The following is a 25,254-nucleotide window of genomic DNA, read 5'->3' as shown; positions in this document are numbered from 1 at the left end:
CTCGAGGGGTTTTCTCAGCTATACCTCAACACCTCCCTTCCAGGGCAAAGCTTAATACTGAGATGTTCAGGTCACAGAAGGAATCTGTACTTCATTTTCTTTAATTCTTGTGCATGGGTGGGGAGCAAGAGGACGTGGATCCTTTACTAAGGATTACCTGCCTCATGTCCCCAGAGTTCTATCTCAATTGACTTCACATCTGTTACTTGGAAATTTTTTTTTTTTTTTTTTGCGGTACGCGGGCCTCTCACTGTTGTGGTCTCTCCCGCTGCGGAGCACAGGCTCCAGATGCGCTGGCCCAGCGGCCATGGCTCACGGACCCAGCCGCTCCGCGGCATGTGGGATCTTCCCGGACCGGAGCACGAACCCGTGTCCCCTGCATCGGCAGGCGGACTCTCAACAACTGCGCCACCAGGGAAGCCCTGTTACTTGGAAATTTGATGCAAAGAAAAGGACTTTCAAGACCCCTACTCTATTTCCCTTGTGCTGATTCAGTATGATGGGGAAACAACATACGAGGGTATCAGAGCACTGACATTCCAGGCCCAATTCTTTCCCCAATGGGGAGAGCATAAAGTATTTAACTGTTCTTTGAGTCCTTTTCTTTGTAAAGAAAGGCTGCACTAGATGATCTCCAGTTCTAAGTCTTCCATAAGTGTCTACTCTACAATGTTGCTGTTGGCAAAGCTGTGGTCTCCATGTAATTCAAAACATTAGTAAGAACCTAGTGTCAACCACTGTAAGTTCTGACATAGTTAAATATAGCTTCTGTGTCCCGTTCACCCCACTAGAGAGCTTCGTACAAAGTCTAAAGTCATGAAAGGCAACAATATACAATCATTTTAAGTTCTTACCCTAAAAATTAAACTACAATACACGAAACAATTGATTTTATAGTTACCAAGTCTTGATAGCCATCTGTCAAAAACTCATGCTTGGTTTGGTCTTCTCCCTCTAACTGCTGGTACAGAACTGCGAACTTCTCAATCATGGTATCATAAACTACTCGAGGTCTCTCCCACGTAACAAGAAGGCTGGTATAATTCTCTGGGTCAGCTTGAACATTTTCTGGTTCTGAACTACAAACTTCAGAGAAAAAAAAAGTACAGTTATCGATACAACTGTCACTCTCTAGGATTTCAACAAGTGAGACATATTCTGTGAACATTTTTGTTGTATTTTAATAAAGGGTAAAAAGTTACACTTTCCCACTGTGGCACTTTTGTTCATGCCATTTCCTGTATCTGAGATACTTCTTCCTTCCTTCTGTGAATGAAAAATATTGCCCGCCATATCAGTGAACAAAGAATGTTGCAGCCGTCAAGCCATCACATTACAGCTGCCCCAACAGTGCCCCCTGAGGAAACTCAGAATGACAGTGTACAGGAAACTGACCCCAGATAGCTGAGGTGCATATCAAAGGAATGATTTCAGTGAGCCCAGACTCGTGCATCCTCCGATACATAGAAAAATGCTAAATTCCTTAACTTGAGATATCTGGTTTTCTTTAATTAACAGTAGGTAATCTTTTGATGTTCTGACTACCTGGTCTTTGTTGCAAAAACTCCTGTATATCCTGGCTCCCCCTCTGCCTCTTCGGAGCAGTCCCTCAGAGTGATCTGAGAGTCCTGTCTCCTGGGCTTGAAGTGCTTACAATGTTTGCCGAATAAAACATAACGCTCAACTTTTAGGTTGTGCATTTTTTTTTCAGTTGACACCTCCTATCTCTATTTGTTGACGTCTGATCTTCCCACTCAGGAAATGTCTTGATCAAGCGCACGCTTTGATCTCTGCTGAAGTGATCTCTGTCATTTTCAATTGTCTGTTTTGTTTCACCACTATTATTTCATTGCATAATTGCCTGTTCCATTACATATATTTTTTCCGAATGGGTCTTAACTCCTTTAGTAGATTATAAACATAAGAACCAGAGCTTCCTATTTCTGTATTGCCCAGAACACTGTCTTGAATATATCTGGCATACTGATTCATTTTCAAAAATAAAGGAACAAAGGATATCTTCAAGTTTATGGTGTCTTTATTACACTTGTTGGGTACCTGACAAATATGCTTAGCTCAGGGTGAGGGGAATTTCAATGATAAAAGATGGTCTATTATCAGACGTTTTATTGTTTGAAAATCCTTAAACTGATTAAAAATTCCCTATCACAGAAAACCAGAGAAGAACAACTAAAACTATTGTTTCAATATTTTTCAGACCTGCTGACAAAAATCCCACTTTGGCATCATAAATAGATTAAGCAGTTAATTTCAGGGAATTAGAAGATTTGTTTGTCTTAGCTGAAAAAATATACTGAAACTCATTCAGGGACTTCTTAAAATGAATTGAAACCCATGCTGGGAATCATGCCAAAAATGTAGTCCCATCAGAAAGAAAACTCTGATACTTTCTGAAATACATTCATAATGTGATCATTTGGACTAACTGTGAGGATAAAAATTACAAAATTCATGATACTCTGCTAACAAGGCAAAGTAATGAATATAATCTCTTCATAGGCCAGATAGATTTGCAAAAGAGAGGGAGAGAAAGGTCTCTAAGGCCAAAGATGATGCTCGTAGAGCATATTATGCTCGCATACAGAATCCAGGCTTTGCTTTAAAGGGATACCAGAAGTTACAAACCACTAGACGAGACCACGCAGTTTACTTAAGCCAACCAATCATCACTACTACCAAAACTATTTCCGGGATCCAACGAAAACATGCAAGCAGCAGAATCAGAATATGACCACAAAGGCTTTTTGTCTCTATCAGTCTGTAGTTTTTCTCGTGAACATGGGAGGGCACCCAAAACTAACAATTGACCTTATAAATGGAAACAAATTTTATTACAGTACTTAATAATAGATATTTTGGCATATGTATGCTATGCTAGCAATGGTATATGAATGATTCAGAGAAACATAAATACATATAAACATAAACATAAATATATATACACATATACTCTTTAAATCAATATATGAATAACTTTGTATGAGTTAGAGACAGAAGTTTTCACTGTTAAAACTATATACTACTTTTTGTTTATCGAGGATGTAGGGTGGGGTGTTCCTTTGGGAACAAGAGGACAATTCTTCCGTTATCAAAAACCACGAATTCAGAATAAGAAAATGTATTCTAATTCAGGTCTAGGCTCCATCATCGTTACTCTGTCTAGTGACAATTCTATTAGCGTCCGCCAGATGGCAGAAGACCACCAAAGCATCTCAGAAGTGAGCTGCTAACAAACTATACAGGTGGAGGAACAGGACTGCCTCAGCCTAGATTCTGATGAATCCCAAGTCTGTTTTTAAAAGACGGAAAGTGATTCTGGACAATATCATTTGCAGATTTTGTTCAAAAATCACTCCCACTTTGTACAGAGTGAGAATGATTTAAAGTGAACTATCTCTTCCTCAAAGATGAAACTATCTTAAAATGCATTAGAGTTTTATGCATGTACACAAAACATAAAACTCTGAGAAACTGAGAAAAACGTAAAATTATTAGCTGCAAAATACCCAAAGGACTACTTCCTAAATAGTGCAGGCAATTTTGGTCAGACGCCTATGTTTATCTTGCCTTAACAGTAGAAATCAGTGGGTACTTCATCAGCATTAATATAAAGTAGGACTCTGAAAAGAAATTCACATTTCCTTGCCACCAGGTTTTCATTCCTTTGTTTTCTTCTTTACACGTCTGTAAAAGCTTATTAGTAATTTGGTTAAGAGTTTAAATTTACATTGTAATTAGAAATTTATTTTTAAAACACTCCTTTTGCTTATTGATAATCATAGCTTAGTAATATGTAATAAAGCTGCCGCTGAATCTTATCTTTAGATGCTGAAATACAGAATTTTATGGAAAAAAAGATATATACTTTAGAATGTATTCAAGAGAAAGACCAGTACTTCCGTATATAGTCTATGACCTTGCCAAAGGGTTGCCCTTCTATAAGGTAGGACAGGATCTTTTCTTTTTTTATTTTTATTTTTTGCGGTATGCGGACCTCTCACTGCCGTGGCCTCTCCCATTGCGGAGCACAGGCTCCGGACCGCGCAGGCTCAGCGGCCATGGCTCACAGGCCCAGCCGCTCCGCGGCATGTGGGATCTTCCCGGACTGGGGCATGAACCCGTGTCCCCTGCATCGGCAGGCAGACCCTCGACCACTGCGCCACCAGGGAAGCCCAGGACGGGATCTTTTAAATAACAATCTAGTTAATTTTATATACACTACTTGGTGTTCAGACATAAAGCTGCATAATGACTATGGAATAAGTTATTAATTTGCACAAAGTTTTCATTATATTTTGTATTGAAAATAGTTTATCTACACTCCATAAAGCTCATTATCTGGATTGAAAATCAAGAAGTGTCTTCCAGATCAACATATATTCAGACACCAAATACAAGCTACCAATAAATGTAATAAAATAGTAACAAAAATATAATTTCCTTGATTATGGGGAGTTCAGAACTACAATACGTTGAGGTCCCATTTCCTTCCTTAGGAATGAAGCGCATGCCCTGGTTCCTTTCTACAAGCTACATGTGATCTGGATCACAGTTACTGATCCTTTAAGGAACACTGGCCAGGAAGGACAATCGGGTTTCTGCAAGCTTGTGGCTGTGAGCCAGGCGGTGACAAATCTGGAGTCCACGTCGAGTCACACAGAATACAAGTAAGCGCTTCAGTTCACATGCACGGGATCCTCACATATAACGAATGAGAATGTGATCTCCATCTTAAGGGAGTGGTAAATGTTCTTTTACTTAAAAACTTATTTTCAACATTCACTTCTCATCTATTTGGTTCCAGGTACTCTTGGACATACAAATAAAGACGGTGCCATCCCTGCCTATAGGAAACTCATTCCTCTAATCCTTAAATTTAGTAAGGTGTCAAATGTAATGGGTGCTTTCAGTTTCCAAATCCTAGACTCCATTTACAGAGGAATGCAAAATAAACTTTTAAAAATTCTGCCATTTAGACCAAATTAGGTTGTGCTTTTCAAAAGTACATGTTTTTCTCACTAAAAGTTGTAAAAGCTTCACACACTTAGCTCACACAAAGTCCTTTACCTTCTCATCACTTAAATGAATGGATATGGAGAGTGAATACCTCCTACATAGGAATGCGTATGCCTTGCAGAGCAAATTGCAAAAGATTAATAGGCAAAGCGTTGAATGTCATGAGGAAAAAGGAAAAAAAGTGGGAAAAGAAAAGGAAATAAATGAAGGAAAAGCACAAAGGAGGAGAACATGACACCTCTTTCCCTATGACATGTCTCGTGATTAGCTAATCACGAAAGTCAGTGCCGATGGTCGAGGGCAGGAGATAGGAGTTTCCTTCTGCCTTTGCTGTTCTATGTGCCCATCCTGGGAGAAGGGACGCATGCCCTAAGGGAGAAGGCCCAGTCTTACCTCCACGGAATATGAGTAAAAATGTAGATGGAAGTGAAAAGACAGCGTGGTGATCCTTGGGGAGTGGCAGAGAAAATGTCACTAGGTTTTTACCCAGTATTTCCCATTGTTTGAGGTTTGGTACAGTTTAACACAGCCCATGGCAAAAGTACTTCCATGAATGCACACTGATAAATCCATCACATCCTTGTTTGAGGTTTATGAGCCTCATTTTAAAAAGTATTGAGACAGGTAATTTGATGACTACCACGTGAGGAACTTGAAGACTGACAGACTCAGAAGACAATCAATATTAAGGTTGTGATTTCCCCTCACAGAGTAGCAGATCTTAATAAAACGAATGTAAAGATTGCCACAAATGTTAAAAATAACTAGAAATGATCTATCACTGCTCTGCACTTCTCAATGATTATATGCCATCCCCTTTAGATAAATAACCAAAAGAAATTTTTCGAATTCTACCTAATTCAGTCAATCTTCTCTAGGAACACAGAGTAACTTCGTCAACAGTTCCATTTGTAACATATAATCTTCCAAGAAGTAGATAATCTCCATGTCACTTTTCTACAGATAGTTAGAGCACAGAGTTAATGTACATGTGGCCTTAATGAATGCTATTTACAACTACTGACCTTCAAGAAGGTAGGTCTACTGATGAATAATGCATCATGACATTTTTCAGGAAATTACAGGAAATTTCTCATAGCTCAAATACAACATTAAGCTATGAAGACACTCTTTTCATGCTACCCTGCCTTGAAAAGCATTTTATATTTTATGGTTTTTTAAAAAAAAGTTTGCATTAAATAATATTACAATGCTAGCAAATGAGATTTAAAGTGCATTTATAATTCTACTTAACAAACAAAAGCCTTAAGTATGGAAAACTTGAATAGCACACCGTACTTGTGAGAGCTTGCCCCATTCTATATATACAAATATATAAATGCATACACACACATATATACATGAGTGTATACATACACACAAACACATACACTACAGTTATAGGAGCTATGGGTCTGGAGCATATTATGTTCAAGGGAATGGACTGATTTGCAAACTTTAGTTCATTTAAACCTCACAACAACCATACAAGGTGGCCATTTTGAACTCACATTTTATAGGTGAGGAAACTGAGCTCAGAGAATTTAAATAACTTGAAAATTTTTATATAACGAATAAGTATTTGCACTGCGGTTTGAAACCAGAAGTCGACTGGGCTTTAAAAGACCCAGCTCTTTCCTACTGTGCGTCAGGAGGCCCCTGCTTCTAGGTGGAGAGCCTTGCTAGTGGGATAAGAGGGCAGCAGGGAGGCATCTGTTGCCTGGAAGGCAGGGGGCAAACCTGGACTTCACCTCCTCTACACATACGTTATGTTTGTATGGTTACTGACACGTATTTCTCATTAACTAAGAGACAGCTTTTACTAACTCCTTCAAGATCAGATGATTCCATTAAATTCTGTGATTCTTAGAACAGCCACCGCCCATTCCTTGAAGCCAAAAATAAATGCCTTTTAATAAATGGCAACGCTAGGTAAAAATGCAAAAATAGAGGACTGAAGTTCTGGTAAAATATGGATTCATTCACAAACATTGAGTGCATTTTCCTATGAATGCAAAAATGAATAAGGCTTGATTTCCACCCTCAAGAAGTTTGCATGGATATGCAGACCTCTCATGGGTTTTGCAATTACTTATAATGTATTGATATTTTGCAAAATATGTTTTTCTACAATGCATTTACCAAGAGCAGAATTCTAACAATTTTCATGCCACCTCTTACTTTTTTCATGGTCAAAATGAGGATGTTTGATATTTATAATAGCAAAATATATAAATATAATCTGAATGTCCCAAACTGAGAAACTGATTTAATAAGTTGCTATGACTATACAATGGAATAGTACATAAAATTAAGAATGTGATTGATGATATATTTACATCATTAAGTAAAGCAAAATCAATAAACAGATAAGTGTGGTACAGCCTGATTTTTGTGAGATACAATAATATAGTTTTAATTTAAGAGACAGACCTAGAAGGATATTCCTCAAAATCCTCATAGCAGTTATCTCTGGGTAATGACAGTATAAGGCATTTTTATTTTCTCCTGTGTGCTTATCTATATTTTCTCCTTTTTTACAATGCTCATGTAATAAAAACATTTTCAGACTAAATCTAATAAAGATTAAATCCTGAAAATAAATGCAATCCTCAGTTCTTATTTTCAAATTCAGTTCGAGAAAGTAGAAGGGCAATAGTGTATTAAGGGAAAAAAAAAATCACAGGAACATGTACACGGAAAATACGTGCTTGGTGAATGCAAATACTCATAATGGAAAATGCAAGAATTCAATTGTCCTAGTTTTTGAAAAGAGCCAATACTATGTTTAAAAAAGTTTCATGTCATTGAAGTCATCAGTTTTTATTATAAAATTATGTAAGCATAAATTATGTTCCCTTATAAAGCCTAGTGGAGAGAGCTTTGAAAGTCTGTAGAATTAGGAAGACCTGGGTTCAAATACTGACTCCAGCCTTTTACAGTTCCATGAACTTGGGTGAGCCACTCAATATCAGCTTCCCAAACTATAAAATGAGGAAAATACGGCCAATGCTTGTTTGAACACACGGGTCTATTACTGTTTTTATTATTATTTTTAGCCTTCATCCCTTAACTGTGAAAAACAACAATGATGTACATTAAAACGGAAGGGTTTACATGTTAAACGATGCAAGAGGCACCCATTGAGCACAGCCTGCCATATTTTTATTATATATGCAAATGGATTTTTTCAGTCATTTGGTGACTATTTGATGAATGAGAGCTTTACTTTAGCCCAGCAAAGGAGGTAAAGTGATAAAAGACTTAGTTACTTCCTTCCTGGAGCTCAGACGGTGGTGGGGGACAGATAAGTAAACAGACAATATCCTACAATGGCAACTGCTAAGAAGTGTGGCTGCCCAGCGCATAGGAACCCCAGACGAGCATCATTCATCTTGCACCCTATGGGCACGGCACCTTCATGAGGGCACAGTCCTGTGCCCCCGAGCCAGAGCCAGGCTTGGTAGGGGTGGAGGTAGAGTCAGAGATGGCTCCCCAGTGGAGGCAATGGTCTACCTGAGTCTTGAAGAACAAGGAGGAGACCAGCAGGGAAGAACATGCAACCTGGGAGAGTGTGGTCTGCCCCCTTCAGGGACCTCATAGAGGTCGGGATGAGGGAAGGAAGTTGGCCAGGGAGGGGTAAGCACTAAGGCCAGTAAGCGCTGAATAGGCCCTACCATGTCATGACAAACTGTTTGGATTTTATTCTAAAAGCAATGGGAGCCACTGAAGGGTTTTAATAAAGTATAACTAATAAAAGTACATGACCAAAAAATCGTATTTATTTACTTTGTCATTTGGTCATTTGCATTTCGGAAAAGGAGATGGGTAAATCTGTTTCTTTTTTCTAATCAACTGTGTATTATTTACCAGACAGGAAGTTTTAGTATTTACTATTTTGGGTAGAAATATAATTAAATGTCCTCACTTTGGGGCAATTTAATTTGAAACAATGTCACATTAAGTGCAGCTATTCATCACTGTTGTCTTGTGCTCTGTTGTTGTTAAAGGATAAACAATTCCCAAAATTATCACATCGAAACAATAAAAACATGCTGTTTTAATGCCCAACCTTCAAAAGCAGACAATTATTGAATTAATATTATACACAGCCAAAAATTCATTGCAGGATGGGGATCAAAGAAGACCATGTACTTGGAAAGGTTTTCAGTGCCCAAAGCAAAGGCCACTTGAACTCTTTCTTTCATGAACCAGTGCACCCTCAGTGTGAACTGAAAAGAACAAGTCAGTAGATGCAACTGATTGTGTCCTCTGGACACTTTCAAAGGCTTCTGACTGCTGTGTCAGCTTCAAAAGACTCCAGAGACTTTCCCTCCTCTCCATCGCCTGGACTTGACAAGGACAAACTTCTTTTCTTTCAAAGAAAGAAACTGGGGGAAAGACTCACTTTTTATTCATTAATAATTCAGTGCCTTTGGTTTCAATCCTTACTAGGTACTAGGCTTCTCTGGGAGCTGCCAGCACAAGGATGAGTACTTATTTAAAACCCAAATCACACATCAAGACTCAGGTCAAATGTGGTTCTCCCACGGAGATTCCCTAGTCATCCCAACCAGAAGTGATCTCCCCAAGCTCTGAACACCTCACCCCTTATTCATCCCTCTCTTATAGCTGTTAGCTCAGGCAAATGACACAAAGAATGTGGAGGTGTGTATGTGACTTTGCCACCTATTACTATGTATTTTAGAAAAATTACTTTCCTTACTGAAACTGTGTCTCTTGTCTGCAAAATGGGGTTATTCATGTTGGAAAGACAGATATTTTTAATTGCCATTTTATAAAAATGGCAACTGAGATTCAGAGAAGTTAAAGTGCTTACCTAAAGCTACAAGGCTATAATCAAAATATTTCCAAAAATCAAAGCCTTGTATATTTTCCACTATACCACAATTACCTCCTACAAAATTATACTTCAATACACACCTGCTTCATGAATCTCTTCCTTTCCAGTATATGAGGAAAACACCTGCCTGGAGAACTTGTACTGTTGTTCTCGAAAATTATTTTGTAAGTAGTCCATCAGCATGACATAACCAGACTGTTGCATTGTAAGAACTTCACAAAAAACAGCCAGCTGGAAAGAAGATAATTTAACATATAGTAACACATAATTTAACTGTGTATCTGCTTCAAAGGCATATCGGCAAGTGCTTTAAAACAGATATTCTATAGTAAAGCTTAGAAAATAATTCTTTCAAGATTGCTTCAAATTACTTCATTTGTTTGAATTTCCAAGATTACCTGGCTTTCAGAGATGCTAACTGTATCTTTAAAAACAACCCAGTCAACGGTGTCTGTGCAGGGAGGAGATGTCAGGGAGCCATTGTAAGTGTAATACTTGTCGGTTGAGTTTGGCAGAAGGTTCAGCAATGTGAATGGATCCAACACAGCCTGTTTCCCTACAAAGGAATCACACACATCTCAGCTGAAATTCCAACAGTGGAACTTAGCTGCTCAAAGCTCCTATGAAACAAAGACATATGCTTTGGTATGTATTTAATCAGAACTGAAATTTTAAGAACATTGTAGGGGCTTCCCTGGTGGCGCAGTGGTTGAGAGTCCGCCTGCCGATGCAGGGGACGCGGTTAGTGCCTCGGTCCGGGAGGATCCCACGTGCCGCGGAGTGGCTGGGCCCGTGGGCCATGGCCGCTGAGCCTGCGCATCCGGAGCCTGTGCTCCGCGGCGGGAGAGGCCACAGCGGTGGGAGGCCCGCGTACCGCAAAAACAACAACAAAAAAGAACATTTTCGATTTATTTCAAAAATGGTGATAAAACTGGCATACTCTAAATTTTCTTGCATATATCCCTACATAGTGCTAGATGCTTTATCATTACATGGGCAAGATGCTGGAGAGATTATTTTTACCTATGAAAGATATTCAGAAATCATATGGCCATCTGAATAGATACAGTAAAACCATTTGATAGGATTTAATACCAATTTGTGGAAAAGAAAAACTAAACCTTATTCTGATGAAGATATCTTCAAAAGTCTATAATAAACATCATATTTAAAAATGACTTATTGAAAGTTTTTCCCTTAGAGATAAAGAATGAGACAAGGAATCCTTCTACAATACCACCATTTTTATCTAACATTGAACTGGAGGACTGAGACCATTTATTTACTTTATTTATTTACAATAAGGTATGAAAAAGAAAAAAAGAGTCATGAAGATTGGGCAGGAAAAAATGATGTCATCATAATTTTCAAATAACTTAGCTGAGCATGTGAGATAGTGAAAATAATTTACAGACTATTAGAACTAATAAGTGTGTTTAGCAAAGTCACTGCATGCAACACCAATATATAAAACTTAATTGTACTTTTATTAACTGGTAACAAACAATAGAAAATGAAATTTCAAACAATATAACATGATAGCAACAAATATCAAATACAAGTAAATCTAACAAGTGATGTGTAGAACATCTACACTGAAAATTTTAAAACTTTGAGAGAATTAGATAAAACCTTAAAATGGTGGGAAATATGTTAATGGGAAGATTCAGTATTGTGAAGATGTTAATTTTCCCCAAGTTGTTTTACGGAGTCAATGACATCTTAATCAAAATTCCAGATGGGTTGGTGTTGGGGTGTGTGTGTGTGTGTGTTTGTGTGTGTATTAATTGACATTCTGTTTTTAAAATTTAAATGTAACCACAAAAAAAGTTAAGACAATCTTGAGCAATAACAAAGGTAGGGATACCAAGTAGGAAGACCTACTATATAAGGCCATAGAAATCACGATAGTGAGATATTTATGCAAAGATGGAGAACTATGGAAGAAAATAAAGAGTCCAGACACACACATATATGGTTACTTGATTTAAGACAGAAAAATTACTATGTAATGAATGATTAACCTTTTCAATATGCACTGCTGTGTCAACTGGATATCCTTGTAGAAAAACATGAATCTTTATTCCCTACTTCACACCGTAAGCACAAATCAGTTCTGAATAGAGTGTGGATCTAGATGTGAACAGACTAATAAGGCTTTTAGAGGAAAACATAGAAAATTATCTCCATAACGTTAGGGTACGTTGAGATTTCTTAAATAGCATGCAAGAAGTGTTATTCACAAAGGGAAAAATGATGTACATGATACTCAGGATCTATTTATCAATAGTCACCATTAAGAGAGTAAAAAGGCAGGACAAAGAGTAGAAAATATATTTCAGATTTTATATATATATGATAAAAATATTGATTTATTCCTGCTATATTTACAAAGATATATAACTTGTATCGAGAATAGAGAATTCCTACAAAAAATTGGTAGACCTTTCCTAAGTGTTCCATCTAGTCTTAGAACCTTGAAACAACCCAGCTAAATCCGTCTCCTTGAAGAGTCCCATTTTTGATCTTGCATCTTTCCAACAGCACTTACCAATGGCACTGCCTTGGCCATTTTGCTCTTTGTGTACCAGTCCTCACTCATATGGGCAGCAATCTGCTTACCAGTGAGATCTGTGTTTAACTTATTTTAACTTATCTGTGTTTAACTACCCAGTCCAGTACGTGTCCTCTGCTCTGTCTTGTAGATTTAGGTCATTAAGAAACAGTCCCTGGGCTTCCCTGGTGGCACAGTGGTTGGGAGTCCGCCTGCCGATGCAGGGGACACGGGTTCGTGCCCCGGTCCGGGAAGATCCCACATGCCGCGGAGCGGCTGGGCCCATGAGCCATGGCCGCTGAGCCTGCGCGTCCGGAGCCTGTGCTCCGCAACGGGAGAGGCCACAACAGTGAGAGGCCCACGTACCGGGAAAAAAAAAAAAAGAAACAGTCCCTGACGCCAATTTAATCTAGCCTAAGTGAGATGGTACAATACAGAGTAGCAGTATACGAATTATCGGGGGAGCATTAAAAAAATATCAATGTCCCAGACCCCACCCTAGGCTGTTTTAATTTAAATCTCTAGTAGTGGGACTTGAGCATCTATATTTATTTTTAGGCTATAATTTTAGGTGCGTCTACATTTTTTTAAAAAACCGTCCCCAGGTGATTCAAACATGCAGCCAGAGTTGAAAACCTTGAGTAAAGCTTTTGCAAGATTTTAGTCTTCTTGAACCCCAAATTCCTCATTACAAAATGAAATAACTGGACCGGATGATTTTTTTTTTTTTTAAACATCTTTACTGGAGTATAATTGCTTTACAATGTTGTGTTAGTTTCTGCTGTATAACAAAGTGCATCAGCTATACAGATACATATATCCCTATATCCCCTCTCTCTTGCGTCTCCCTCCCACCCTCCCTATCCCACCCCTCTAGATGGTCACAAAGCACCGAGCTGATCTCCCTGTGCTATGCAGCTGCTTCCCACTAGCTATATATTTTACATTTTGGACCAGATGATCTTAATAGTACATTACAGCTCTAAATGAAATGAAGATTGGACACATCCAGAAAGCCTCAAGGAAAAAACTATTTCCATTTAAAAGTTAGTTATTGAATGTTACTTTTTTCTGCAATACAGAAACTTCTTCAGGAAGAAAGAAGCCTGCTAATAAAGTTATAGATAACTGCTTCCAGTCTGCATTTAAGACTAAATCTTAGAAGTAAAAACCTATTGACAGAATTGATAGTGTCATGTAGATACAACCTAAGTCGTTTTAATCCATTAGAAAATTCAAGTTACGTTAGGTTTAATGGGTTAATTAGTAACTTCTAAAAGTATGTCTTCCTCTCCTCCAATGTCAAGACAAGATTATTTAGAATTCAGACTCAGATTCAAGTTCTCAGAAACTAAGGAAACTATTTTGAATACGTGAATATTTTTCCATTTTCAGATTTATGTTTTTGATATTTAGAAAATTTGTGATTAAATAACCTCTTTTTTAATCATCAACGGACTACAATTCTTCCTTTTTCTGATGAAAAAACTTATCTTACAAATGTTCTGTGGAAATGTGGACGTAGAGAATACTAATTAAGTAAGGAGCCAGAAACTGACTCACTGCTAAATTAGGTGGGAAATTAAACACCAGGAGACCTAGAAGCCAGAAAAGGAAAAACAGAAGATTTGAACAGGGATGGTGAAATAGATAACGGTCGTGAAATTGGAGAAGAAATTAAAGGGGAAATAATTAAGAGCAATGGAAAGAATCAGAAGAAAGTTTTCAATTCCTCCTTTCCTCATCTCAGTATAGAATCCATTCTTCCTTCAACGGCACTTCAATACCACTTATCTAGTCTCTGTTATGGACACGTTAACTATTTTGTACCTTTTTTTGTTGTTGTTATGTACGCACATGTCCTAAGTTTCTTTCTGATGTCACAAGACTTTACAATTACAGTAGCATTTTCCAATTGCACCATCATCTTATGAGAAAACTGGACTAAGGTGGGGTTTTTTTGTGGCTTGCAAAAACATGCACCTCATCTGAATAACCTCACTATTACTAACACAAGAGAGAATCACACCTGAGCCAACACTGCTCTATTTGTGATCAGTCATTCACTCAGTGATCCTCTTCCTTTGAACATGAATTAATGGTTAACAAACCAATCAGATCCTCCTTCGTGGGAGGCTGATAGTAGGAGGTGGAAAGATGAGGAGGGTGAGAGACATGGAGATAAAGACAAAGACCATGGTCAGGCCCAATGCAAGGAAAGAACCATTAAATACTTAAAACCAATTCTTATCACTTAGGACAATGAGACTTAGGGTGGGGCTACATCAACACTGCCTGTGAGGATTTTTCAGTATACAAATTCCTGGCCTGCATTTGTGATTAGGAAAGCACCACAAATCATTCTGATGAGAACTCTCATTTGAGAATCACTGATGATTTACCTGGGGTGTGTCTCCTTCTCGCAACTTGAAGGATTTCGACTAACAGTTTTTCCTTTTGTGGGCTCTGTTTGGGGAATATTAATGCATTATCTCTGATTGCTGCGGCCGCACCCTCTCTCACCACTCCATGTGAGAGCAATGTCTAACATAGAGTAGGTGTGATGGAAGGAAGGAAAAGAAAAAAAGGTAAGAAAGAGGGAAGGAAAGAGAAATGGGTTTGTCTCTTAGAGAGGAATATAGGAAATGAGCAACCAGCCCACACTGTAATAAGGCAGACTTTATAATCTGAATGATGGTTGAACAGTGTTGATTTTTTGTGTCACTCACATTATATGGAGAATATGTGGCAGGATTTTAGCCACATATTCTCCATATAATGTGAGTTTAGCTGCAGTTCCTGAGCCACTGTCCAAAGACGAGCACTGCCTTCAAGTTCCCAGCAGCAATGGCTGGCAGCCAATGTTGGGAAACCTACCGTTTATGGGGCACCAGGGTTTTTTCTAGACTCTGAAATAGGACTAAATTTAATCCAAGAACTCTCAAACATTTAACTTTGGAAGGACTTAACTTATTTAGTTTGGACAGATCATATCTCACAACCACTCAAATCAGACTGTTTCATATGGGTTCCGGACATATAACTAATATAAATCTCTACAATATATTAGAACAAACTTTTTGGACAGACAGGTTCTAAATCCTAGCTCTACAACTGTATGGGCTTAGGTGTCCTTGCTGAGTATATGGAAATATTAAGTATATAGTAGATGGGCTGATAGGCATGGAGGATTTTATTTTTTGGTAAAAGAGGAGAGAAGTTGGTGCATGGGTAGAGAGAGAGAGAGAAGATAGATAGATAGAGGGCAGACTAGTATGTGTTTCCAGACAGCCAGGAGACCATTTGTTCTGTTTCTGAATTAAGAGCCAGGACAGAGGCAGAATGCTGTTAGGGAACCCACATTCCCAGGGAGGGTACTATGTGACAGCAGGCTCTAATGAAGCATCCTCCTCAATGGCTTATAGACAGTAGATATTAAAAAGGAAGCTTTAGTCCAAGAACATGAGCAAATTGGTTCTTAAGCTCAGACTACACCCTCCTAGAGACCCCCAGAAACAACTGAAGAGGCCTCAAGAGAGTGGCCAAAGTGCCACAGCTGCACAAAGCAGGACTAACAACCAGTGTTAGTATCACTTCTGTGGTCCCACAGGCTGGTGCAAGGCCTGGGAACATTCAGGTTCATATTTTACATCATTTTAAGTTTAGGAATTCAAACTAGCTGCCTTCTTGCAGTCTGCATAGACTCCACTTTCTGACTAAATGAGGGAAAAATTAAGTGTGGCTTATGGCATTCAATGTTGAATTCTGCAATCTAGGTGGATGGAGGGAGATAACTAACAGCTTTATGCCGTTTGATTGCACCTTTCAAAAAAAGAAAGCTGCACTGCAGGACCTCACATATGCCTGACTTCTGAAGAGTTTGGTCAGTTCAAGTTCTCACACATAATTGACAAAGATGAATCAACCCTAGGCCAGATTTCTGCTTTCAGGAAAAGGATCTATGTGAGTTGTGTTTCTGATTTCACATTTTGCAGCTTCCCGGAGAGGAATACTCCTCCTTTATTGATAACTCAGGACAACATTAATACTCTGCTTAATAAAAATAAAACAACAGTAACAACAGGTTTGCTGTCTCTTGCCAATGTTGTCAAAAGCATTTGCTGTGACAATTACAAGATCCGTGAGATAGCAGGCAGAACAGTATAAAAGTATAGTGAACCTTGTTCTATGTAGGCATTCACCTTCCAAAAATCTTATCTCATCATATTGGTAAAGCAAAGGACTTATCAAGGAAACCACCAGGGAATACATTTGAACTTGAGTAACAATTCCCTTTTCACTTTAAAATAAAACTTTTATAAAATTAACTGGTTTCAGCTTATAGAGTCTTTTACAGATGTACAATGCAGAGACAGAATAAAAATACGTTTAAATGCATAATGTGATTAGATTATTTTCAATAAAAGAATTAGAAAACTTGCAACTTCCTACTTACATTAACGTTTTATGATTTTATGTGACAAAAATTTCTGATAAATTGTTTTTTAGTGAGAAGTGTATAAATTGTCAAGTGTGAGATGTGAGAGATTGCTCCTCTTTACAAATGTCTGCTCTTCCTCCTTGGAACAAGTGATTTTTTTTTTTTTTTTTTTTTTTTGTGGTACTCGGGCCTCTCACTGTTGTGGCCTCTCCCGTTGCGGAGCACAGGCTCCAGACGTGCAGGCTCAGCAGCCATGGCTCACGGGCTCAGCCGCTCCGCGGCATGTGGGATCTTCCCAGACCAGGGCTTGAACCCGTGTCCCCTGCATCGGCAGGCGGACTCTCAACCACTGCGCCACCAGGGAAGCCCCGGAACAAGTGATTTTTATAACATTGTAAAAACATTGTAAAAATTCACATGCATTCCAGTAAATCTGGAAGAAAGAGATTTCTCCAAATAGCTTACCGAAACGACTAACACTCTCAACTCCATCAATAATTGCTTTGTAATCCAAATTTTCTTCTATTCCAACCTGTGAAAGAAGAATGATGTTCTAAAAGTTGCGTAAAATATCTGACTAATTATTCAATAAAATGTAAAGATTAGTAAATTCTATTTTAAGTATTCAAAAGTAATGTCCTAAATGCACACTTTTTTTCACAGCAAGTTAAGAATAAACCAAACAAAAACCAGATAATTTTCAAATTTTCCATTAAGAAAAGGACATTTTAAAATGTTACGATTCATAGTTACTGCTGTATCATGCTGATGCTTTGCAAATAAGCAAATCTTGTAGTGTAGGAGTGCACAGATTTGCTCCAGCTGGAAGTGACATATCCAATTGACAAATACAAGAGTCCCCTTTTAAACATACCAGCCAAGAGGTTGTTCTCTTTGAAAATAATCACCAGTTATCATTCCACTTATGAGCCCTTCTATTTGTAAAAAAGTGTGTTTTGGTATTCCCCATGATTGAAAAGTTAGTGCTAAATCTCTGTATAATGATTACCTCAAATAAAATGGATAAAGCTCTTAACTTCCCTTTTCCTTTAACGGCTTCCTCAAAACTTGAAAATCGGTCCGCATCAAAGCAGTAGATTTGCATCTATAAATGTAACAAAGATGCCTTTATTACATACAAAGACTTCACAAAAAAGTCAGCAAAAAGACAATAAAATAATTTATCAGTTCATTAAATTCTCTTTGAAAAATTCTATAAACTATATAATTCTATATTTTGTGAATTTTCAAAATATTTTATCAATTACATGTATACACAACTATCACTTATCCTTCAATGAAGAAAGAAATACAAAGTTGGACAGATCTAGAACTGAAATTACCACTTTGTGATTACCAGGGGACACTGAATAATTTACTAGAGCAATTATCAAATGTAATAAATTATCAAATGTTATTTTCACTATTTTGATGGAATTCTTTCAAATATGGTTTCATTCTTTCCTGAATGGACATGCCTTTCTTGATGGTCTGAGCTACCAGTTTTGGACATTATTGTATTGTGCTCTACTAACAGTGAAACTCTCAAGAACTCTCTGCTTCTACCTAAAAAATACCAAAGGAGTCATAAATTCCTTATTTTAAGTCTCTCCCCACTGGTGCGAGGCTATCCCTTGTTCATTTCTACTTCAGTCCACACATCTATCTATAACAGCCTCCACTCTCACTTACAAGCTGGTGCTCCTAGGGTCGTGGGCTTGGAAATTTGATAACTCAGGTAGTTTAGACATATAATTAAGGGAAGAGCAGAAAGCCTCTGAAAAGATTAATGTGCATTTAGGGCTATGGATCAGAGAAATAGCAGGTGTGAAGCAGAGGAAGGCAGTGGCTCCTGCCTTGGGTGGTCACCAAAACCTTTTCAGAGAGAGGATTTCCAAGTTGACCCCTGAAGCATGAGTGGCTTTAAAGTTGACAGATGAAAAAGCAGAAGAGATGAATGTGTGTTCAGGTCAGAGGGGCCAGCTAGGAAAAGGCCTACAGGCAAGAAAGTATGAGAAGTGTGGGAAATGGAAAGTAGTTTGTTAGAAGTTCAGTTGATCACACGTGAGAGGAGAAGAGAGATATGAGGCTGGAGAAGTAGGCAGGGGCCACACAGGCAGTCCCAGCAGTTTGGGCTGGAGGGCAATAGAAGTCCCTGATGGGAAGGGGGCAGGGCTGGGGAGAAGTGGGGAGAGCAGAAGGGATTAAGACTGGAGAGAAACTAGCTGCAGGGACTTAGATACTCAAGTAAGAGACAAAGGTGGTTTGAACCTTTTTCTGACCTCCCACATCATTTAGGGGCAGAACTGAGGTGCTGATTATAGGATATGAGAGGTCGGAAAGAAAGAGCAGGTCACGCATACCCCCCAGTTTCCCTGCTTGCACAATTACGTGGAGAGTGTTTTGAAAAGCAAACAAGATGGAATTCCCTGGCGGTCCAGTGGTTAGGATTCTGGGCTTTCACTGCTGTGGGCCCAGGTTCAATCCCTGGTCAGGGAACCAAGATCCCGCTAAGCCACGTGGCGCGGCCAAAAAAATAAAAATAAATAAAATAAATAATTAAAACCATGAATGTTTTAAAAAATGAAATAAAAAGCAAACAACAAACAAATGACATCTCTGAGAGACAACTTGAGGGGCTTTTAAATAAGAAAAATACGTGAGGTTTAGTACACAGATTCTGTATAATTTATTTTGCGGAATCACAGCTTTTGTTACTGTTAGTTTTTCTTGATTTTCACCATTGTTCTAAGTAGTATTGTGAGAGAGCTAAACTCTCGGAAGTGAGAATGTTATGTGTTTAATGGGTTGACTTTCGTATTTTTAACAAACCAAATTTGATAAACATGCTTTTCTTTAAGGATATTTAAAAAATTATAAGTCATAAACTTGAATGTGCTTCTCCACATTAAAATATTTTAATCCTTTATGAAATAACTAATTTATGTTATTTTTATTATCAATAACTATTTTGGATTATAAAAGTAATACAGATTTATTACAGGTAATATTGAAAATATGGCAACTTTAAAGGAGAAAAGAAAAGGCACCTATAATGCCATCACCCAGAGAAAATCACTATTAATGTTTTCTTGGTTTCCTTCAATTATTTTTACAATAGCAATAATTCAATCTTTCATTTAATCCTCATAATAACTTTACAGAGATGTGCTACTACTATTATGTCAATTTCACGGAACAGAAACAGAAGCTTAGGGAAATTAAATAATTTTTACAATGTCATGTCATATAGCTACTAACTAGACGGTGAAGCCAGTATTCAAGCCTCGTCCGTTTGACTCAGACTGTACTCTCAGCCACTAATTAGTTTCATGTTTTACAAAATTTGGAATAATAATACTGCGTATACGGGTTCAAGCCCTGGTCGGGGAAGATCCCACATGCCGCGGAGCTACTAAGCCCGTGCGCCACAATTACTGAGCCTGCGCTCTAGAGCCCACAAGCCACAACTACTGAAGCCCTTGTGCCTGGAGCCCGTGCTCCACAATAAGAGAAGCCACCACAATGAGAAGCCCGCGCACCGAAACGAAGAGTAGCCCCCGCTCACCACAACTAGAGAAGGCCCGGGCGCAGCAAGGAAGACCCAACGCAGCCAAAAATAAATAAATAATTAATTTAAAAAAAAGACTGTGTATACTATTTTATGTTCCACTTTTTAAATGCACTTACGATGAACTTTTTCTGTGTAAATAAATAGTTGAAAAACATGATTTTTACAAGATCTATAATAATCTATCATAATGTATTTAATCATTTCCTTTTGTTTCAATTTTTATTATTGTAAATAAGTCTTTGCACATAAATTCTTATGTCCTTAATTATTCTTCAGACTAAATTGCTACAAACTGAAATGTGAATATTGAGAATAAAACATTTAAAGTTCTTGATAAAAACAAGTGAACTGCTTCCCAGAAAGTCTACCAATTTATACTTTCTCCAGACATGTATGAAAGTGTTTACATATTTCACTGCACACACACTATTTATTATAATTATATTTATTTTGCCAATTTTAAATCTGAAAATTTTCTCATTTTAATTTGAAGCTTTTTGATTCTCCAGTATGTTGATAAAATTTTCCCCTTTTATTCCTACTGGGCTATGGAAAGAATTTCATTCATTCACTCATCAGTATTTATTGATCATCTATAATGTGACACTCTGCATTACCAGGACGTGGAAAATCACATATGGATCTTATTGAGCTGAGGCTAGTGAAGAAGGCAGATATTAACCAAGTAAACAAAATATAGCTGTATAAATTATAAAGTTGATTACAAATGAATTAAATTATATGCTAAATAAAATCCCAATGATTTAGAAAACAAAATAGTAACTAGTGGAACTATTGACTTACCTCCAGTGGAAATTTTTGTCCTTCTAAACTATGTTCTGATCCATCAGATGACATATTGCATTTTCCCCAGTGAAAAGTTATCTTGCTTGCTTTGAACACCGTTTCTGAAACTCCTCCACTGAGACGGTAGTCATTTGTGAGATTAATTTCCACTTAAAGAAAAACAATAAAATTGCATCTAAGTTTCTGAGAATCAAAATTGCAAATTTAACTAAATTTTCATCTATTAAAGTACATTAATAAAATCATTTATTTGATAAATTTAGAAAAAGTTACCATTTTGGAAGCTGAACTTTGTAACTCTGCATAGTATACTTAATGTATCCTATTGCCACAAATGTAAAATAAACCTAAAACCTTAACTGCTATACAGCACTAAAAGCAGGAGACAGGCAGTCCACCTGCCCTGTCTGTTTGGTGTTCCAAGATTTGTTTGTTTGGTGTCCAAAGCCCTGCCCCCCTAACGCATCAAAGGGTAGTGAGGGGATAGTTAAAGGGAGAAGGAACAGAGGAGTGGAAAGAGGAAGTCTTTTCCTGGGGGTACCCCCAACCTTCTCAAGGTCAGCCTGTTTCTACTCTTTAACAGGGGGCTGCATTTGTCCCATCTCCTTATGCCTCCAAGCATCACTCCAGGCTTCAACAAGCTTCAGAACTTCTGTCCTAGACTGTGGCAAGGAAGGCGGGAGACCCATTCCTATTGAAGGGGTTTAAGCCATCTCATGTTTGAAGTCTCGGTTGCAACTCTCAGAATCTTAAACTCTCCTATTTCAGTTCCGTAGCAGATACTATCTGACTGTACTTTAGGAGTCATCTGGAGATTAATGATCCTCTGGAGACCCTAATGCAAGATTTCAATGTCTCTCAATCAGATTTAAATAGTCTTTGTTCTATCAAGCAGAAACCACTGTTGGCATTAGGAACAGAATCCAACACATTGGCCAGTATAAAGTCTGCCAAATAGAACATAATTCTTAACTTTTAGGCTGTGCTTTTTTTCCCAGTGGACACCAGCCAGCTAGAGATATAAACTTTCATGAATAATAACAATAGCAACAAACACAATAACAATAATGGTCAACATTTATCACTTACGACATGCCATGCATTACACTACTTTACATGTATTAAATATTTGATCCTCACACAACCCTAGGAAGAAGATACCATTACAATCCCTATTTAACAGGTAAGGAAATTGAGTCACAGAGAGGTTAAGTAACTTGCTCAGGGTTCCACACTGTGCTTTAAATGGCCAGTAGTGAACCTAAAAAGTGTGGCTCTAAAGATCAAGTGCTTTACCACATTCCACTAAGAAAAATAAAGCAGAGATTACATGCTTTACTGCTTTGTAACATCCTTTAAAACTGGTAATTAAAATGTCAAGATTTGGGACAATATACTATTATGTATTAAATTAATAATATCTTATAACATGTAATAATTTTTCAAATTATTCATTCAGAAAAATACTTACTGAATGCTTATTATTTATCAGGCACTGATGTTGAAAATTCCTACCCTCACGGGACTTAAAATTAAATTACCACATTAAAATAATTACATTACCAAAATATGGAAAACAGAGAAAAATACCACTAATGATAAAACCACACCAACATAGCTACTATTATAGTGAATATTTTTTCTAATCTTTTTCCTATATTTGTTTTTGCATAACTTCCTGATATATATACGATTTCATTTAACCTATAAGATCAGAAAAACAATACTGTTCACTTTTATAAACTATTTTGTCTATCTGTTGTTTACTGGAATTTTTTATGGTATTATATTTTGCATACTAAGAGAAAAAACTTAGAGAGTGCTTCCTAAGGATGGTATATAATTTTAAACTTTCTAATAGAAGGGCTAGTAATTTCTTAAAATTCAATTATAATAGATTGCTTTTTTCACATCCAAATATTGAACACAGCACAAGGCTGAGCAGACAAGATCAAATAAAATGCCCAAGAAAAAGAAATCCTGATTGACTAAGTGATTAACCAGTGATGGGGTTATTAAATTACAATAGCTATATATTACGTTATCTTTAACAGCTCTTCCAGAGGAGGCATCTTTATTGTTATATTACTGGAGAACACGATATTATGACTTTGGTCATTTAATTTTTTGTACACATTTTCAGAAGGTCTAAACTTCCAATTTTCTATTTGACTTCTTCTACCTATAGTTTCTATCCAGTTCAGAATACATCATTCAAAGGAAAATAAAAGGAAAATAACCTAAACATACTCTAGGTCTGATAAACATATTAACGTCAGAAACAAAATGCAAATATTTTACCTGTTTTCCCAGTGTTATGAATGAATGTGTTTTCCAAAGATGTTTTATCCCAACCCTGAAATTTAAGTTTCTTAAGATTCACATTTACTTGTGTAAGATCTTCATCAATATTGATAGGAGATTGTTTGGGGCTATTACATGTTGGATATTTCTTTCCCCAATTTTTTTGATTCAATGCTCCTAGGGGGAATAAAAAGTAAGAAGTTAGTTTTTTAAATTACCATGCAAAAGCTAAATGTTATATTTATAAAGTAGTTAATATGTTACATAAAAATAGACACAATAGTAGGGAAAATTGGGACATCTTTAAACCAATTCTTAAAATAATTACAATTGGACCTCTGTATTCACAGGTTTCACTTCTGCAGATTCAACTAATCTCAGAGCAAACACATTTGGTAAAAATAATTCCAGAATGCTCCATAGCACTGGCAACTATTTACATAGCATTTACATTGTATATACACCTATTTACATAGCATTTACATTGTATATACAACTATTTACATAGCATTTACATTGTATTAGGTATTATAAATAATCTAGAGATAATTCGAAGAATACGGGAGGATGTATGTAGGTTATATGCAAATACTACACCATTTTATATAAAGGACTTGCGCATCACAGATTTTGGTATCCGAGGGAATCCTGGAACCAATTCTTCTCCAATACTGAGAAATAACTATATGCCTAGATTTCGATTCTGGGTTTTAATATGATACACTATGAGAAGATGCTTAAAGAACAAGTGCAGGGTTCAACAATGGCCTTGTTTAGCCATCACGCTCTTCCAGATCAACAGAAAACCTACTTGTCCTATCAGATAGTTAGTCCTAGCTCAGGGTTCCAGATTGAAGCATGTCCAAATGAGAGGAGTTAAGTTCCGACTTCCTTAGTACTCTCCACGGGGATGGGGTGGGGGGAGGCCCCTTTAGACTTTCTCTTATCCCTGCGTTGAACGATTTGGTTTAATTTCCATCTGCTCAGGGCTTATTTATAAAAATGTAATCACCAGGCTCTCCTTGAAATATCTCCTTCCTTCCCCTCTCCCCCTTTTTTTTCCTGGTTATAAAGCCTAACAGACTTTATGGTTTAACAATAGAAAAAATAAAACAGGGCTTTCTCTAAAGATTTTTGCTTACAGTGAAGTGAATTTTCATCTATTCCACAGAATGAATAGTCCTCTAAACCCAAATTGCCCTATGTTGCCTTTATTTCACCACTCCCTGAAACCACAAACCATCTCTCATAACCTATTTCACTGGACATTAACTTAGCTAAGCACCCAAGCAGTGCTAACAATGGGTATGTTTTATTTAACGTTCATCTATTAAAATATATGCAATGTTGTGAGTCCAAGTCTCAACCTCTTCTCTGGCTAAACCCTAGCATTTCTGCCGCCATTCCACGAAAGAGCAGGTAGCCACACCGTTTTCAGCTTCTATCCTTTCAAATGCTTTTCTTTCAGAACATGAGTATGGGTAAGGCCAAGATTTCACATGGTTGATGTTCAGAGAAATTATAAGAAAACATACACTCCGTACAACTCTAGTCTATGCCATCTTCTTTTTGTGACAAGGGAATCAGTGAGGATCGACTTACATGCAAGCTCTCATAATGTGATAAAGCTAATTTTGCATAATTTAACCCAGGAAAGAAATAATAATTAGTCA

General features: G+C 37.4%; 1 protein-coding gene across 1 annotated transcript in view; it reads right to left on the bottom strand.

The window, feature by feature from the left end:
• Window positions 1-25,254, bottom strand: part of PTPRZ1 (protein tyrosine phosphatase receptor type Z1) — a 170,622-nt gene that overhangs the window by 52,349 nt on the left and 93,019 nt on the right. Inside the window, exons 3-9 of the mRNA XM_065883374.1 lie at window positions 23,579-23,758; window positions 21,275-21,426; window positions 17,906-18,001; window positions 17,362-17,428; window positions 10,300-10,457; window positions 9,982-10,132; window positions 902-1,086 (exon numbers count right to left, since the gene is read on the bottom strand). Of these exons, the coding sequence (XP_065739446.1) occupies window positions 902-1,086; window positions 9,982-10,132; window positions 10,300-10,457; window positions 17,362-17,428; window positions 17,906-18,001; window positions 21,275-21,426; window positions 23,579-23,758 (989 nt within the window). The remainder of the gene's footprint in view (window positions 1-901; window positions 1,087-9,981; window positions 10,133-10,299; window positions 10,458-17,361; window positions 17,429-17,905; window positions 18,002-21,274; window positions 21,427-23,578; window positions 23,759-25,254) is intronic.

The sequence above is a fragment of the Phocoena phocoena genome, chromosome 9, assembly GCF_963924675.1.
Source record: "Phocoena phocoena chromosome 9, mPhoPho1.1, whole genome shotgun sequence".
In the NCBI taxonomy this organism is placed as follows: domain Eukaryota; kingdom Metazoa; phylum Chordata; class Mammalia; order Artiodactyla; family Phocoenidae; genus Phocoena; species Phocoena phocoena.
This window is presented reverse-complemented; position numbering and strand designations above follow the sequence as displayed.